The sequence below is a fragment of the Stenella coeruleoalba genome (assembly GCF_951394435.1).
Source record: "Stenella coeruleoalba genome assembly, chromosome: 6".
In the NCBI taxonomy this organism is placed as follows: Eukaryota; Metazoa; Chordata; class Mammalia; order Artiodactyla; family Delphinidae; genus Stenella; species Stenella coeruleoalba.
Genome location: NC_137151.1, coordinates 73774865 through 73789928, shown reverse-complemented (window position 1 = coordinate 73789928; position 15064 = coordinate 73774865). Strand labels below are relative to the sequence as shown.

The following is a 15064-nucleotide window of genomic DNA, read 5'->3' as shown; positions in this document are numbered from 1 at the left end:
GTAAGTTGCTCTCTTTGGATACAAAAGTACTGTTTTACTGTTTTGAGAATATTGTTTATTCATCATAACTTCTTCTTCTTAAAAGATCCTCCAGGGCCACCCAAGAACCTACACCATGTAGATGTTGACAAGACTGAAGTCTCCCTTGTTTGGAATAAGCCAGATCGTGATGGTGGCTCTCCAATCACTGGATATTTGGTGGAATATCAAGAAGAGGGCACCCAAGACTGGATTAAGTTCAAGACTGTGACAAACTTAGAGTGTGTTGTTACCGGACTACAACAAGGAAAGACCTATAGATTCCGTGTAAAAGCTGAAAACATTGTGGGTCTTGGTCTTCCTGACACAACTATCCCAATAGAATGTCAAGAAAAACTAGGTAATTTTTAGATTGGAATTATTTTCTTTCTTTTTAAAATTATTCATATTGTGAAAATCAAAATCTAATTTCCTCATGTTTCCTTTCCAGTGCCTCCATCTGTGGAGCTGGATGTGAAATTAATTGAAGGCCTTGTGGTAAAAGCTGGAACTACAGTCAGATTCCCTGCCATTATAAGAGGTGTACCTGTTCCTACTGCAAAGTGGACAACCGATGGGAATGAGATTAAAACAGATGAACACTATACCGTTGAAACTGACAACTTCTCATCAGTACTCACCATTAAGAACTGCTTAAGGAGAGACACTGGGGAACATCAGATCACAGTTTCCAATGCAGCTGGCGCCAAAACAGTGGCTGTACATCTTACTGTTCTTGATGTTCCTGGTCCACCAACAGGCCCTATTAATATTCTGGAAGTTACCCCTGAACATATGACTATCTCATGGCAGCCACCTAAGGATGATGGAGGAAGCCCTGTGATAAATTATATTGTTGAGAAAAAAGACACAAAGAAAGACACATGGGGTGTTGTCTCTTCAGGAAGCAGTAAGACAAAGCTGAAAGTCCCACATCTGCAGAAGGGCTGTGAATATGTCTTCCGAGTGAAAGCAGAGAATAAGATTGGTGTTGGCCCTCCCCTTGACTCCATACCTACTGTTGCTAAACATAAGTTTAGTCCTCCATCTCCTCCCGGTAAACCAGTAGTTACTGACATTACTGAAAATGCCGCAACAGTGTCTTGGACTCTGCCAAAATCTGATGGTGGCAGTCCAATAACTGGTTACTATGTGGAACGTCGAGAAGTAACAGGCAAATGGATGAGGGTCAACAAAACACCTCTAGTGGACATGAAGTTTAGAGTGACTGGACTCTATGAGGGAAATACATATGAGTTTAGAGCTTTTGCTGAGAATCTTGCAGGACTAAGCAATCCGTCCCCAAGTTCTGATCCAATAAAAGCTTGCCGGCCCATCAAACCACCTGGACCACCTATTAATCCTAAGCTGAAAGACAAGACCAGAGAAACAGCTGACCTGGTGTGGACAAAGCCTCTCAGTGATGGTGGTAGCCCCATTCTGGGCTATGTAGTGGAATGTCAGAAAGCTGGAGCAACACAGTGGAGCAGGATTAATAAAGATGAACTCATTAGGCAATGTGCCTTTAGGGTACCTGGACTAACTGAAGGAAATGAGTACAGATTCCGAATAAAGGCAGCTAATATTGTGGGAGAGGGAGAGCCAAGAGAGCTAGCAGAATCTGTGATTGCAAAGGACATCCTTCATCCTCCAGAAGTAGAACTTGATGTTACCTGTCGTGATGTTATTACCGTTAGGGTGGGCCAAACTATCCGCATTCTTGCTCGGGTCCAAGGCAGACCTCAACCAGACATAACTTGGTCCAAGGAAGGCAAAGTATTGGCCCGAGAAAAGCGGGTTGACCTAATTCACGATCTACCTCGTGCTGAGTTGCAAATTAAAGAAGCTGTTAGAGCTGATCACGGCAAGTATATCATCTCAGCTAAGAACAGCAGTGGACATGCCCAAGGTTCTGCTATCGTTAATGTCCTTGACAGACCTGGACCTTGCCAGAATTTAAAGATCAGCAACGTAACCAAAGAGAACTGTACAATTTCTTGGGAAAACCCTCTAGATAACGGTGGCTCAGAAATAACAAACTTCATAGTGGAATATCGCAAACCAAACCAGAAAGGCTGGTCAATTGTTGCTTCAGATGTCACTAAGCGATTAATCAAGGCCAACCTTTTAGCCAACCATGAATACTATTTCCGAGTTTGTGCAGAAAATAAAGTAGGTGTTGGGCCAACCACTGAAACAAAAACTCCAATTCTGGCTATTAACCCTATTGATAGACCAGGTGAGCCTGAAAACCTTCATATTGCAGATAAAGGAAAGACATTTGTCTACCTAAAATGGAGGCGGCCTGCTTATGATGGTGGTAGCCCAAATCTATCCTATCATGTTGAAAGGAAGCTGAAGGGCTCTGATGACTGGGAAAGAGTGCATAAAGGAGGCATTAAAGAAACCCACTACATGGTTGACAAATGTGTTGAAAACCAGATTTATGAGTTCAGAGTGCAAACGAAGAATGAAGGTGGGGAAAGTGACTGGGTGAAGACAGAGGAAGTTATTGTAAAGGAAGACCTGCAGAAACCAGTACTTGATCTGAAATTAAGTGGTGTGCTAACTGTCAAAGCAGGGGACACCATTCGACTTGAGGCAGGTGTTAGAGGCAAACCATTTCCAGAAGTTTCATGGACGAAGGACAAAGATGCGACAGACTTAACAAGATCACCAAGGGTCAACATTGCTACCAGTGGTGATTCATCTAAATTTTCTCTTACTAAAGCAAAGCGAAGTGATGGTGGTAAATATGTAATTACAGCAACTAACATAGCTGGCAGTTTTGTGGCCTTTGCCACTGTCAATGTTTTAGATAAGCCTGGGCCTGTAAGAAATCTGAAAATTTTTGACGTGTGTAGTGATAGGTGTTCTCTTCGCTGGGATCCACCAGAGGATGATGGTGGCTGTGAAATCCAAAATTATATTTTAGAAAAATGTGAGAGCAAGAGAATGGTTTGGTCTACCTTTTCTGCTGCTATCTTAACACCTGGTACTACAGTAACACGTCTCATAGAAGGGAATGAATATATTTTCAGAGTCCGTGCAGAAAATAAAATAGGCACAGGGCCTCCAACAGAAAGTAAACCAGTCATTGCAAAAACCAAATATGATAGACCTGGTCGCCCTGACCCCCCAGAAGTCACTAAAGTAAGCAAAGAAGAGATGACTGTGGTTTGGACGCCACCTGAATATGATGGTGGAAAGTCCATCACAGGATACTATTTGGAGAAAAAGGAAAAACATTCAATACGATGGGTCCCTGTCAACAAGAGTGCGATCCCTGAGAGACGTTTGAAAGTACAGAATCTCCTCCCAGGACATGAATATCAGTTCCGTGTCAAGGCAGAAAATGAAGTTGGAATTGGAGAACCAAGCTTGCCATCAAGGCCAGTGGTGGCAAAAGACCCCATAGGTATGATGTTCTTGCTTTTTCTGGTATTACACCAACTCTTGATCTCAGGCACAGAGGTATTAGACAAATAAGTTAAATCCACAGCATCAAAACTTTAATCTTAGCCAGTAGTTTTCCAAATAGATCTTTTACCAAATCGCCTAAAATGTACCAACAATGGTAGATTCTAATTTTATGAAGGAAAATAAGGAGGACTGAGTCATTGAGAAATTGAATGTACTATCTGTGGTTAATTAAGGATGGACTATATAGAATTACTCATTAACGTAACACTAGTAGTTGTTAACCATGTGTAAATTTATTCTTATATAATTTACTTTCAGAACCACCTGGTCCACCGACCAATCTCAAAGTGGTTGATACAACCAAAAGTTCCATAACTCTTGGGTGGGGAAAACCGGTGTATGACGGTGGCGCACCAATCATTGGATATGTTGTGGAAATGAGACCAAAGAGACCAGATACATCACCTGATGAAGGCTGGAAAAGGTGTAGTGCTGCAGCGCAACTCGTTCGCATGGAATTCACCGTGACCAGCTTGGATGAAAACCAGGAATATGAGTTCAGGGTTTGTGCCCAAAACCAAGTTGGCATTGGGCGCCCTGCAGAACTAAAGGACGCTATTAAACCTAAAGAAATCCTAGGTGAGGCCCTATGTTATCACTTGATTCATTCATGTTTCACTTCTCACATGATTTCCCCACATTCTGAAGTCAACTGACGGCTTTTGTGTCATTTGCAGAACCTCCAGAGATTGATTTGGACGCCAGCATGAGAAAACTGGTCACAGTGAGAGCAGGATGCCCTATTCGACTATTTGCCATAGTGAGAGGGCGACCAGCCCCTAAGGTCACTTGGCGAAAAGTGGGTATTGATAACGTGGTCAGAAAGGGACAAGTTGATCTGGTTGATACTATGGCCTTCCTTGTCATCCCCAATTCTACCCGTGATGACTCAGGAAAATACTCCCTGACGCTTGTGAACCTGGCTGGAGAAAAGGCCGTGTTCGTGAATGTCAGAGTATTAGGTGGGTTATAAACAAGCGTCTTCCTCCCCTTCAAAAATGCCTTAGTTAATAAGGAGGCTGAGGGGACTCGTATATATGATTTTGTCGTCCTTCACAGATACTCCTGGACCTGTGTCTGATTTAAAAGTTTCGGATGTCACTAAAACATCATGCCACATTTCCTGGGCCCCTCCCGAGAACGATGGTGGGAGCCAAGTGACACATTACATTGTGCAGAAACGTGAGGCAGATAGAAAGACGTGGTCGACAGTCACCCCAGAAGTCAAGAAAACGAGCTTCCACGTCAGCAATCTTGTCCCTGGGACTGAGTATTTCTTCAGAGTAACTGCTGTCAATGAGTATGGCTCCGGCGTCCCAACAGACATCCCCAAACCAGTGCTCGCAACAGATCCTCTAAGTAAGTTACATCCTTTCTCCCTCCTTTTAACTCCAGTCCCCGACCTCAGCAAAATCAAGATACCGAAACATTTTACTCCACTAATGAAAGGGCCTTCACTTGTAGAAACCTAAACAGTACAAATAAATATCTAACTCACTCACTGAAGACTTTTTTGATCTGACTCATCCGTGTCCTTTTTACTTGCAACATCCCGAACCATAGTTTCCATATACTCTGAAGCAAGTGGCATACGAAAACATTTATGCGTATTTCCAAAGGGATGGATTAGGTTACCTGGGTGATTTTTTCTTCTAGGTGAGCCGGATCCCCCCAGGAAACTAGAAGTTACTGAAATGACAAAGAACAGCGCTGCGTTAGCCTGGTTACCTCCCCTGCGCGATGGAGGTGCCAAGGTCGACGGCTACATCGTTAGTTACAGAGACGAAGAGCTGCCTGCAGGTCACTGGACAGAGTACTCGGTGGTGAAAGACCTCAGCCTTGTCGTCACCGGCCTCAAGGAAGGAAAGAAATACAAATTTAGGGTAGCGGCCAGAAATGCTGTTGGAGTCAGTTTGCCAAGAGAAGCTGAGGGAGTGTATGAAGCCAAAACACAGCTGTGTAAGTAGTCAGAGTCGTTTTCCATGCGATAAAAGTTTATGAGGATTTTCTTTCGACATGTAGATGTTTATCCCTGAAGAAGCTAGTTCCAGAAGTACTTGAAATATAGTAGAGAACAGTGGTTTGGAAACACCTGGACCCACAACAGGTAGTAAATACACCTTAAATCATGACACAGGACACACGTACATATATATGACTTAGAAAAAGTTTCTTAAAGCAACACCCATTCTTATCATGTATGCTGGCCTCAGATATTCTCAATTCGTTTCGATCCCATGCTCTTTAAAAAGTATCAGCAGTAATGCAAACATTAATTTGAATCCACTAATGGGTTGCAATCCACAATTTGAAAAGCACTAGTATAGTTCCCCACCAGAGGAAATTTAACCTCCCTGCCAAATTAACGTATCTTCATCTTACTTTTAGTGCCACCCAAGATCCTTATGCCAGAGCAAATTATTATCAAAGCTGGGAAGAAACTCCGAATTGAAGCCCATGTGTATGGAAAGCCTCATCCGATCTGTAAATGGAAAAAAGGAGAAGATGAAGTTGTCACATCCAGCCACCTGGCAGTACATAAAGCAGACAATTCTTCAGTTCTGATCATAAAAGATGTTGCTAGGAAAGACAGCGGTTACTATAGCCTCACTGCAGAAAACAGTTCTGGGACAGACACTCAGAAAATCAAAGTTATCGTCATGGGTAGGTTACGTGTTAGACAAATGGCCATCCAAATATGAGTATCAGAAACATATTTTACAGTCAAATCCCTATTCTTACATTTCTTTCCTCTCGGTTCATGCAGACGTTCCTGGACCCCCTCAGCCTCCGTTTGACATTTCTGACATAGATGCCGATGCCTGCTCCCTGTCATGGCACATCCCCCTGGAGGACGGAGGCAGTAACGTCACCAATTACATAGTGGAGAAGTGTGACGTGAGCAGGGGTGATTGGGTGACAGCGCTAGCTTCAGTGACAAAAACTTCCTGCAGGGTTGGAAAACTGATCCCAGGCCAAGAGTATATCTTCCGGGTCCGTGCTGAGAATCGATTTGGCATTTCAGAGCCTCTCACATCTCCAAAGATGCTGGCTAAGTTCCCATTTGGTATGTTTCTTTCAGGAAGAAAAAAAAATTGTGTTTTCCTTCTAGTCTGTTACTTAGGCTAGAAACTGATATTTCCCTGAACTTCATCTCCAGATGTTCCCAGTGAACCCAAGAATGCACGAGTCACTAAAGTCAACAAAGACTGCATATTCGTGGCGTGGGATAGACCAGACAGCGATGGAGGGAGCCCCATTACCGGCTACCTGATTGAACGCAAAGAAAGAAACAGTTTGCTCTGGGTGAAAGCTAACGATTCCCCTGTCCGGTCAACTGAATATCCCTGTCCTGGCCTGGTAGAAGGCCTTGAGTATTCATTCAGAATCTATGCCCTAAATAAAGCTGGACCCAGCCCACCCAGCAAACCAACTGAATATGTAACTGCGAGAACGCCAGTTGGTGAGTAATTTTTTTGAGTAATTTTTTTTTTTAAAGTATTATGAGGACACATTTAAATCTTGGAGTCTCTGAAGGTTACTATTTCCATTCAGGAATATGTTCTGGGTGACACTGTGAAACACAGAGTTTAAAATTTCTGCTGTTAAGATCAATGCTGAGAATATCTCTTTTGGTTTTAGATCCTCCTGGAAAGCCTGAAGTTATTGATGTTTCCAAGAGTACTGTGTCCCTCATCTGGGCCCGTCCAAAACATGATGGAGGCAGCAAAATTGCTGGCTATTTCGTAGAAGCTTGCAAACTTCCTGGTGATAAGTGGGTACGGTGTAATACTTCACCTCACCAGATTCCCCAGGAAGAGTACACAGCTACTGGCCTAGAAGAGAATGCTCAGTATCAATTTAGAGCCATTGCCAAGACTGCGGTAAACATTAGCCAGCCTTCTGAACCTTCTGATCCAGTGACTATCATGGCAGAAAATGGTAAGATTCTGTTGAACATTACAGGCAAAGGTGGACGGCACTCATAATGTATATTTCTCCTTATAAAAAACTAAATCTACACCTATGGAAATAAGGACAAGTAAAATGATAGGTACTTTGTATACAGACACTAAAAAATGATTATGGAGAATCTTAATAATATGCTAAACTAAAAAACAGGATACAAAACTGTGTGGACCGCATAATTTTAACCATACACAGGCACAGGCACAAGAAGGTGCCAAAGAAATGCACCAAAATGATAAGAGTGAAGCTTTAAGGATGCTGGAATGATGGGCGATCTTTACTTTTTTCTTTATACTTTCAGCGTTATCAAATTTCGGCATTTCTTTTATAATGAATAATGTTACTTTAAAAAAATCCCACCTTGAAAAAGACAGCGTATGGATTTCCGACTTTTATCAGTAAGAATTATATAATATAGCTTTGCATATATTAAATCCTTTTATCTTATTTCTTTCTAGTTCCTCCCAGGATAGACCTGAGTGTGGCTATGAAATCTTTGCTCACTGTGAAAGCTGGAACGAATGTTTGCCTGGATGCTACTGTTTTTGGTAAACCAATGCCCACAGTCTCTTGGAAGAAGGACGGCACGCCGCTGAAAGCATCAGAAGGCATCAAGATGGCCATGCAGCGGAACCTGTGTACCCTGGAGCTGTTCAGCGTGAGTCGGAAAGACTCAGGGGACTATACCATCACCGCCGAAAACGCAAGTGGCTCCAAATCAGCCACCATCAAGCTCAAAGTGTTAGGTAACTAAAGCACTTCACTAGAATCTCATGCTTCCCTTTGGTTAATGTGATGTCACAGAATTTACAAAATAATATGTGAGAAGAGATACCTATCTCGATGTATCTTTCGTCATCGCGGAATTATTCTCATCACAGAAAAAGAGCGTTTTACAGCCGAAAAGACCACTAGAGATCACATATTCCAGTTACATAATTTTAGATATGAGGAAATGAAGATTCGGAAAAATTAAGTAACTTCCAAGGTCGTATAGGAAGTTAATGACAACATAAAGGCTGCAGCCCAGGTCTCCAGACCTCCACTCTACTCATTCCCTATTTCACATGTGCGAGTGAAAGACCTCACTTTTCTTTCTTATCCTTTCAGATAAACCAGGTCCTCCAGCATCTGTTAAAGTCAACAAAATGTATTCAGATCGTGCAATGCTTTCTTGGGAACCTCCTCTTGAAGATGGGGGCTCAGAAATCACCAACTATGTTGTTGACAAACGTGAAACGAGCAGACCCAACTGGGCACAAGTCTCTGCCACTGTGCCCATCACCAGCTGCAGCGTGGAGAAACTGATAGAAGGCCATGAGTATCAGTTCCGAATTTGTGCTGAAAATAAATACGGAGTGGGCGACCCGATCTTAACTGAACCAGCAATTGCTAAAAACCCATATGGTAAGAACATTTTCCTGAGGTTTTTCTCTTTTTTTTTAAACATCTTTATTGGAGTATAATTGCTTTACAATGGTGTGTTAGTTTCTGCTGTATAACAAAGTGAATCAGCTATACCTATACATACATCCCCATATCCCCTCCCTTTTGGGTCTCCCTCCCCCGCTCCCTATCCCACCCCTCTAGGTGGTCACAGAGCACCGAGCTGATCTCCCAGTGCTATGTGGCTGCTTCCCACTAGCTATCTATTTTACATTTGGTAGTGTATATATGTCCATGCCACTCTCTCACTTCGTCCCAGCTTACCCTTACCCGTCCCCGTATCCTCAAGTCCATTCTCTAGGTCTGCGTCCTGCCCCTACATTCTTCAGAACGATTTTTTTTTTTAAAGATTCCATATATATGTGTTAGCATACGTATGTGTTTTTTTCTTTCTGACTTCACTCTGTATGACAGACTCAAGGTCCATCCACCTCACTACAAATAACTCATTTTACTTTTTAAATATTACCTTTTAGACTGGGACATTAACTTGTCAATCAATCTCTGCAGACCCACCCGGACGCTGTGATCCTCCTGTTATTAGCAACATAACCAAAGATCACATGACAGTAAGCTGGAAACCACCAGCAGATGATGGCGGCTCCCCCATCACTGGCTATTTGGTTGAAAAGCGGGAAACCCAGGCAATTAACTGGACTAAGGTCAACAGAAAACCCGTTATAGAAAGAACGATAAAAGCAACAGGTCTCCAAGAAGGCAAGGAATATGAGTTCCGAGTTACAGCTATAAATAAGGCTGGACCAGGCAAACCCAGTGACGTATCCAAAGCTGCTTATGCCCAAGATCCTCTGTGTAAGTTTTCATGAGAGAGTCCAATATTCTGTGTTATAATCAACATTCAAAAACTGGGAATGAGGTTTTAATGAAAATTTTCTATTATTATTTATCCTCAGATCCTCCTGGTCCACCAGCTTTTCCCAAAGTATATGATACAACCCATAGCTCCGTGAGTCTATCTTGGGGCAAGCCAGCCTATGACGGTGGTAGCCCTATCATTGGTTACCTTGTTGAAGTAAAACGAGCTGATTCTGATAACTGGGTGAGGTGCAATTTACCACAGAAGCTACAGAAAACCCGCTTTGAGGTTACCGGCCTAATGGAAAACACAGAATATCAGTTCCGCGTGTATGCCGTTAATAAGATAGGATATAGTGACCCCAGCGATGTGCCAGATAAACACTGTCCCAAGGACATTTTAAGTAAGTATTACCAGGAAAAACATACAGAACTCTTCTCATCAGTCATATTGTAAGAGGGAGTATGGGACTCCCTTATGTAGATTTAGTTATTTATAAGAAGTTTTAGGGTTGGTAACTCTACAAGTATCAATACATTTTAGGAGAGCTGGGTTGGTACTTTATGGTATTGTATAATAAGCTCAATGGAATGCAAGTATGAGAATTTCATGTCTTCAAAAGAATACAGAATATAGGAATTTTATTCTGAGAATAAAAAGATTTTTTTAAACTAAGTAGTGAGCTATTTATCATTCTTAGGTTTTTATTTTCTCTTCTAATCTACCCCTCTCCGTAAGTATATAATGGTAAGCTCTCCATCATCTTAATTTCTCTTCTCACCATTTCTTCTATTCACTTATTCTCCCTAACCAGTGCTCCTTTTACTTTGAATTACTTGGTATTATACTTCACCTTCCGTGTACTTTTCTTCCTACAATGAAATGAAGAGTATATAGCAGAGTGCCTTCACTGGAAGAAAGCCAAAAACCAATCATCTACTTTTAATATACAGAGAGTTTAAGAGTATATAAGGTTCATGAGATGAGATGCAGATCCTCCAGGGAAAACTTGGGTCGGCCTATAGGATATTGGAAAATAGAAAGATCAATAATTGCTACAGAGTATTAAAATCGTTAGCAACGGGACTTCCCTGGTGGCGCAGTGGTTAAGAATCTGCCTGCCAGTGCAGGGGACACGGGTTCGAGCCTTGGTCGGGGAAGATCCCACATGCTGTGGAGCAACTAAGCTGGTGCGCCACAACTACTGAGCCTGCGCTCTAGAGCCCACGAGCCACAACTACTGAGCCCGCGTGCCTAGAGCCTGTGCTCCACAACAAAGAGCAGCCCCCACTCACCACAACTAGAGAAAGCCTGCACGCAGCAACGAAGACCCAAAGTGCCAATAAATTAATTAATTAATTAATTTTTTAAAATAGTTGGCAAAAGTTTTGAGGATTATATTAAGGATTTTCTAAAGAACTAGAGATCAGTTATGGAAAGAAACATATTTTAGGAGTGATCAGGCCAGTTCTTGGAAATACATTTGACCATTATTACTCTGTCTTTACTCCAACATTAAACAGTTCCACCTGAGGGAGAACTTGATGCTGATTTGAGGAAAACACTCATATTACGTGCTGGAGTTACAATGAGACTGTATGTACCAGTAAAAGGACGTCCACCTCCCAAGATAACTTGGTCTAAACCAAATGTCAATCTAAGAGAAAGGACTGGACTGGACATAAAGTCAACTGACTTTGACACTTTCTTGCGCTGTGAAAATGTGAACAAATATGATGCAGGAAAATATATCTTGACTCTGAAGAACAGCTGTGGTACAAAAGAATATACCATTGTAGTGAAAGTGCTTGGTAAGTCCACTTGAAAAAACAATCATATATATGCTTAAAATGTAGTCTATGTATTTTTTACATATTCATTTCTTATCTACCCACTATTTATTCAGATACTCCTGGGCCACCCGTCAATGTGACTGTCAAAGAAATATCCAAAGATTCTGCTTATGTTACCTGGGATCCTCCCATTGTTGACGGCGGAAGCCCCATCATAAACTATGTGGTAGAAAAGCGTGACGCAGAGAGGAAGTCCTGGTCCACCGTAACAACGGAGTGCTCCAAAACAAGCTTCAGAGTTTCTAACTTGGAGGAAGGAAAATCCTACTTCTTCAGGGTGTTTGCGGAAAATGAGTACGGCATTGGTGATCCCGGTGAAACACGTGATGCCGTGAAAGCTTCCGGTGAGCAAATAAGCTACCATCCCGTCATTTTGAGTGACATCTTACCTTGGTTATCCAGGGCTTAGACTTATCGTTTCTCCTTTGCTTTAGAAACCCCTGGACCAGTTGTGGACCTTAAAGTGACGTCTGTGACCAAGTCATCTTGCAGCATAGGCTGGAAAAAGCCTCGCAGCGATGGTGGGAGTCGAATTATCGGATATGTCGTTGATATCCTGACTGAAGAAAATAAGTGGCAACGAGTCATGAAATCACTAAACTTACAGTATTCCATGAAAGATTTGACTGAAGGGGAGGAATACACCTTCAGAGTGAGTGCCGAGAATGAAAACGGAGAAGGGACCCCAAGTGAAATCACTGTTGTGGCAAAGGATGATGTCGGTAAGCCTTCAGCCATCATCTCCATTTTCCCTTTGTCATCAAAAGTGCCCTCTTGAGCCCTACTCACTGGCTTATGTAAAAATCCTTTAAAAACTATAACGATCTGAAAAAATTAACTGCCTGGCATTAAAAATAACAGTAACTTATCTCTGCTGTTTTACAGTGGCTCCTGACCTTGACTTAAAGGACCTTCCTGATTTGTGCTACCTGGCTAAAGAAAACAGCAACTTCCGTCTTAAGATCCCCATAAAAGGCAAGCCAGCTCCATCCGTGTCCTGGAAGAAAGGAGAAGATCCTCTAGCAACAGGCACAAGGGTCAGTGTCGACTCATCTGCAGTTAACACAACTCTTGTAGTGAATGACTGCCAAAAATCTGATGCTGGAAAATACACAATCACACTGAAGAATGTTGCCGGCACCAAGGAAGGAACCCTCTCCATAAAAGTTGTCGGCAAGCCTGGCATCCCCACCGGACCGATCAAATTTGACGAAGTCACAGCAGAAGCCATGACCTTAAAGTGGGGTCCTCCAAAGGACGACGGAGGTTCTGAGATCACCAACTATATCCTAGAGAAGAGAGATTCTGTAAACAACAAGTGGGTGACATGTGCCTCAGCTGTCCAGAAAACCACCTTTAGAGTCATGAGACTTCTTGAGGGTATGGAATACACCTTCAGGGTCAGTGCCGAAAATAAATACGGTGTAGGACAGGGCTTGAAATCGGAGCCAATTGTTGCTAGACATCCATTTGGTAAGTGTCTCAAGGTCAGAAAACATAAAGCAAAACATGGTTCTGGCTTATTTATAATACATTCCTAATTATAAATCTTGCATTATCTATTTTTTCCTAGATGTGCCCGATGCTCCCCCACCTCCCAATATTGTGGATGTCAGACATGATTCCGTATCTCTAACTTGGACTGACCCCAGGAGAACTGGAGGCTCTCCAATTACAGGTATTTAGTTGGCTCTTACCCTACAGCGTTTACATTAAGATTTCTTCCAAATCTTCCTCCCTGAAAACAAGTTGAATCTGTGCTCCTTATTTATAGCACTATCTGCACATACAAAAATGTATTTTCCTTTTTTCAGTTCATTATGCATTCAGTACATGAAGCATTAAGCTAATTCATTAAGCTAATGCTTAATTTCAATGAAAACCTCCTAATGTAATAGTTAATAAAGGCTTTCTTAATGATATCTATTTTTGTAAGTTAAAACTTTTTGACAGAAGGTGCAATAAATGTCTATTCCAAGAGGAAAAAATGGCTCTATGCCTAGGTAATAAAAGTATACATACAAGCAAGAATGATTACTTGCTCTGTGCGTGTGTGTGTGTATGTGTGTGTGTACGTATGTATTTAAAAATCAGGCTACATTTGTACTTTCTATGTGAATTGACACATCACTGGATCTTTTGTAGGGTATCATATCGAGTCCAAGGAAAGAAATAGCCTTTTGTGGAAGAGGGCTAACAAGACTCCTGTTAGGATGAAAGACTTCAAAGTGACAGGACTAACTGAAGGTCTGGAATATGAATTCCGAGTTATGGCAATCAATTTAGCAGGAGTAGGCAAGCCAAGCCTGCCATCAGAGCCAGTTGTGGCACTTGATCCAATTGGTAAGTCATTATACAAAGCAAAATCCAGGTGTATTTTCTTCATGAAGAGAACATTGGTGTGTGTTTGACCGGGTTTCTTTGTCTGTTTTTTGCTTTATTTTAGATCCTCCTGGCAAACCTGAGGTTATTAATGTAACAAGGAATTCAGTGACTCTCATTTGGACTGAACCCAAATATGATGGTGGTCATAAGTTGACTGGATACATAGTGGAGAAGCGGGATCTTCCCTCTAAATCTTGGATGAAAGCCAACCATGTTAATGTCACAGATTGTGCCTTTACTGTTACTGACCTTGTTGAGGGTGGAAAATATGAATTCAGAATTAGAGCAAAGAATATAGCAGGTGCTATCAGTGCTCCATCAGAAAGTACAGGAACCATTATTTGCAAGGATGAATATGGTAGGTCTATTTCACTTTTTATGCACATAAACAATAGTAAATTAAGCATCCTTCCTTTTCTGATTAAAATGTTCTTTTCTCCTTTGCAGAGGCACCAACCATTGTCCTTGATCCCACAATAAAGGATGGGCTAACAGTTAAAGCAGGTGACACCATTGTTTTGAATGCCATTAGCATTCTCGGCAAGCCTCTTCCAAAGTCAAGTTGGTCCAGGGCAGGAAAAGACATCAGACCATCAGACATCGTTCAGATAACTTCAACCCCAACATCTTCCATGCTTGCCATCAAGTATGCCACTAGAAAAGATGCTGGTGAATACACCATCACTGCTACCAATGCTTTTGGCACAAAGGAGGAGCATGTGAAGGTGACAGTCCTCGATGTACCTGGTCCCCCAGGTCCGATCGAAGTCAGTAATGTTTCTGCTGAAAAAGCAACGCTTACATGGACACCTCCCTTAGAAGATGGCGGCTCACCAATTAAGTCTTATGTTCTTGAAAAGAGAGAAACCAGCCGACTTTTGTGGACAGTGTTTGCCGAAGATATTCAGACTTGCAGGCATGTGGCAACCAAACTTATCCAGGGAAATGAGTACCTCTTCCGGGTCTCAGCTGTAAACCAGTATGGCAAAGGGGAACCCGTACAGTCCGAACCTGTCAAGATGGTAGACAGATTTGGTACGTAGAGCATATAAAGCAACTGATACGTAAGCATTTGCAGCAGAATTTAGGAAAT

The 15064-nt window shown here is 42.1% G+C and overlaps 2 protein-coding genes across 14 annotated transcripts in view; one reads left to right on the top strand and one right to left on the bottom strand.

The window, feature by feature from the left end:
• The window catches only part of PLEKHA3 (pleckstrin homology domain containing A3), a 138927-nt gene that overhangs the window by 23689 nt on the left and 100174 nt on the right, over positions 1-15064 (bottom strand). For 7 of the 13 annotated variants that reach the window (XR_013828671.1, XR_013828672.1, XR_013828673.1 and 4 more), the window contains exons 10-12: positions 11976-12146; positions 5884-5983; positions 5137-5190 (exon numbers count right to left, since the gene is read on the bottom strand). The exons of 1 other annotated variant lie outside the window; for it this stretch is intronic. The gene's annotated coding sequence lies outside the window, so the exon portion shown is untranslated. The remainder of the gene's footprint in view (positions 1-5136; positions 5191-5883; positions 5984-11975; positions 12147-15064) is intronic. 5 more of the 13 variants (XR_013828676.1, XR_013828682.1, XR_013828675.1 and 2 more) reach the window with 4 other exon arrangements.
• Positions 1-15064, top strand: part of TTN (titin) — a 283020-nt gene that overhangs the window by 217232 nt on the left and 50724 nt on the right. Inside the window, exons 241-262 of the mRNA XM_079924045.1 lie at positions 86-379; positions 470-3436; positions 3760-4080; positions 4179-4463; positions 4561-4860; positions 5158-5460; positions 5890-6165; positions 6269-6568; positions 6662-6964; positions 7144-7443; positions 7929-8216; positions 8581-8877; positions 9427-9729; positions 9831-10136; positions 11257-11544; positions 11640-11930; positions 12021-12308; positions 12472-13059; positions 13160-13264; positions 13732-13929; positions 14033-14329; positions 14419-15006. Of these exons, the coding sequence (XP_079780171.1) occupies positions 86-379; positions 470-3436; positions 3760-4080; positions 4179-4463; positions 4561-4860; positions 5158-5460; positions 5890-6165; positions 6269-6568; positions 6662-6964; positions 7144-7443; positions 7929-8216; positions 8581-8877; positions 9427-9729; positions 9831-10136; positions 11257-11544; positions 11640-11930; positions 12021-12308; positions 12472-13059; positions 13160-13264; positions 13732-13929; positions 14033-14329; positions 14419-15006 (9486 nt within the window). The remainder of the gene's footprint in view (positions 1-85; positions 380-469; positions 3437-3759; positions 4081-4178; positions 4464-4560; positions 4861-5157; positions 5461-5889; positions 6166-6268; positions 6569-6661; positions 6965-7143; positions 7444-7928; positions 8217-8580; positions 8878-9426; positions 9730-9830; positions 10137-11256; positions 11545-11639; positions 11931-12020; positions 12309-12471; positions 13060-13159; positions 13265-13731; positions 13930-14032; positions 14330-14418; positions 15007-15064) is intronic.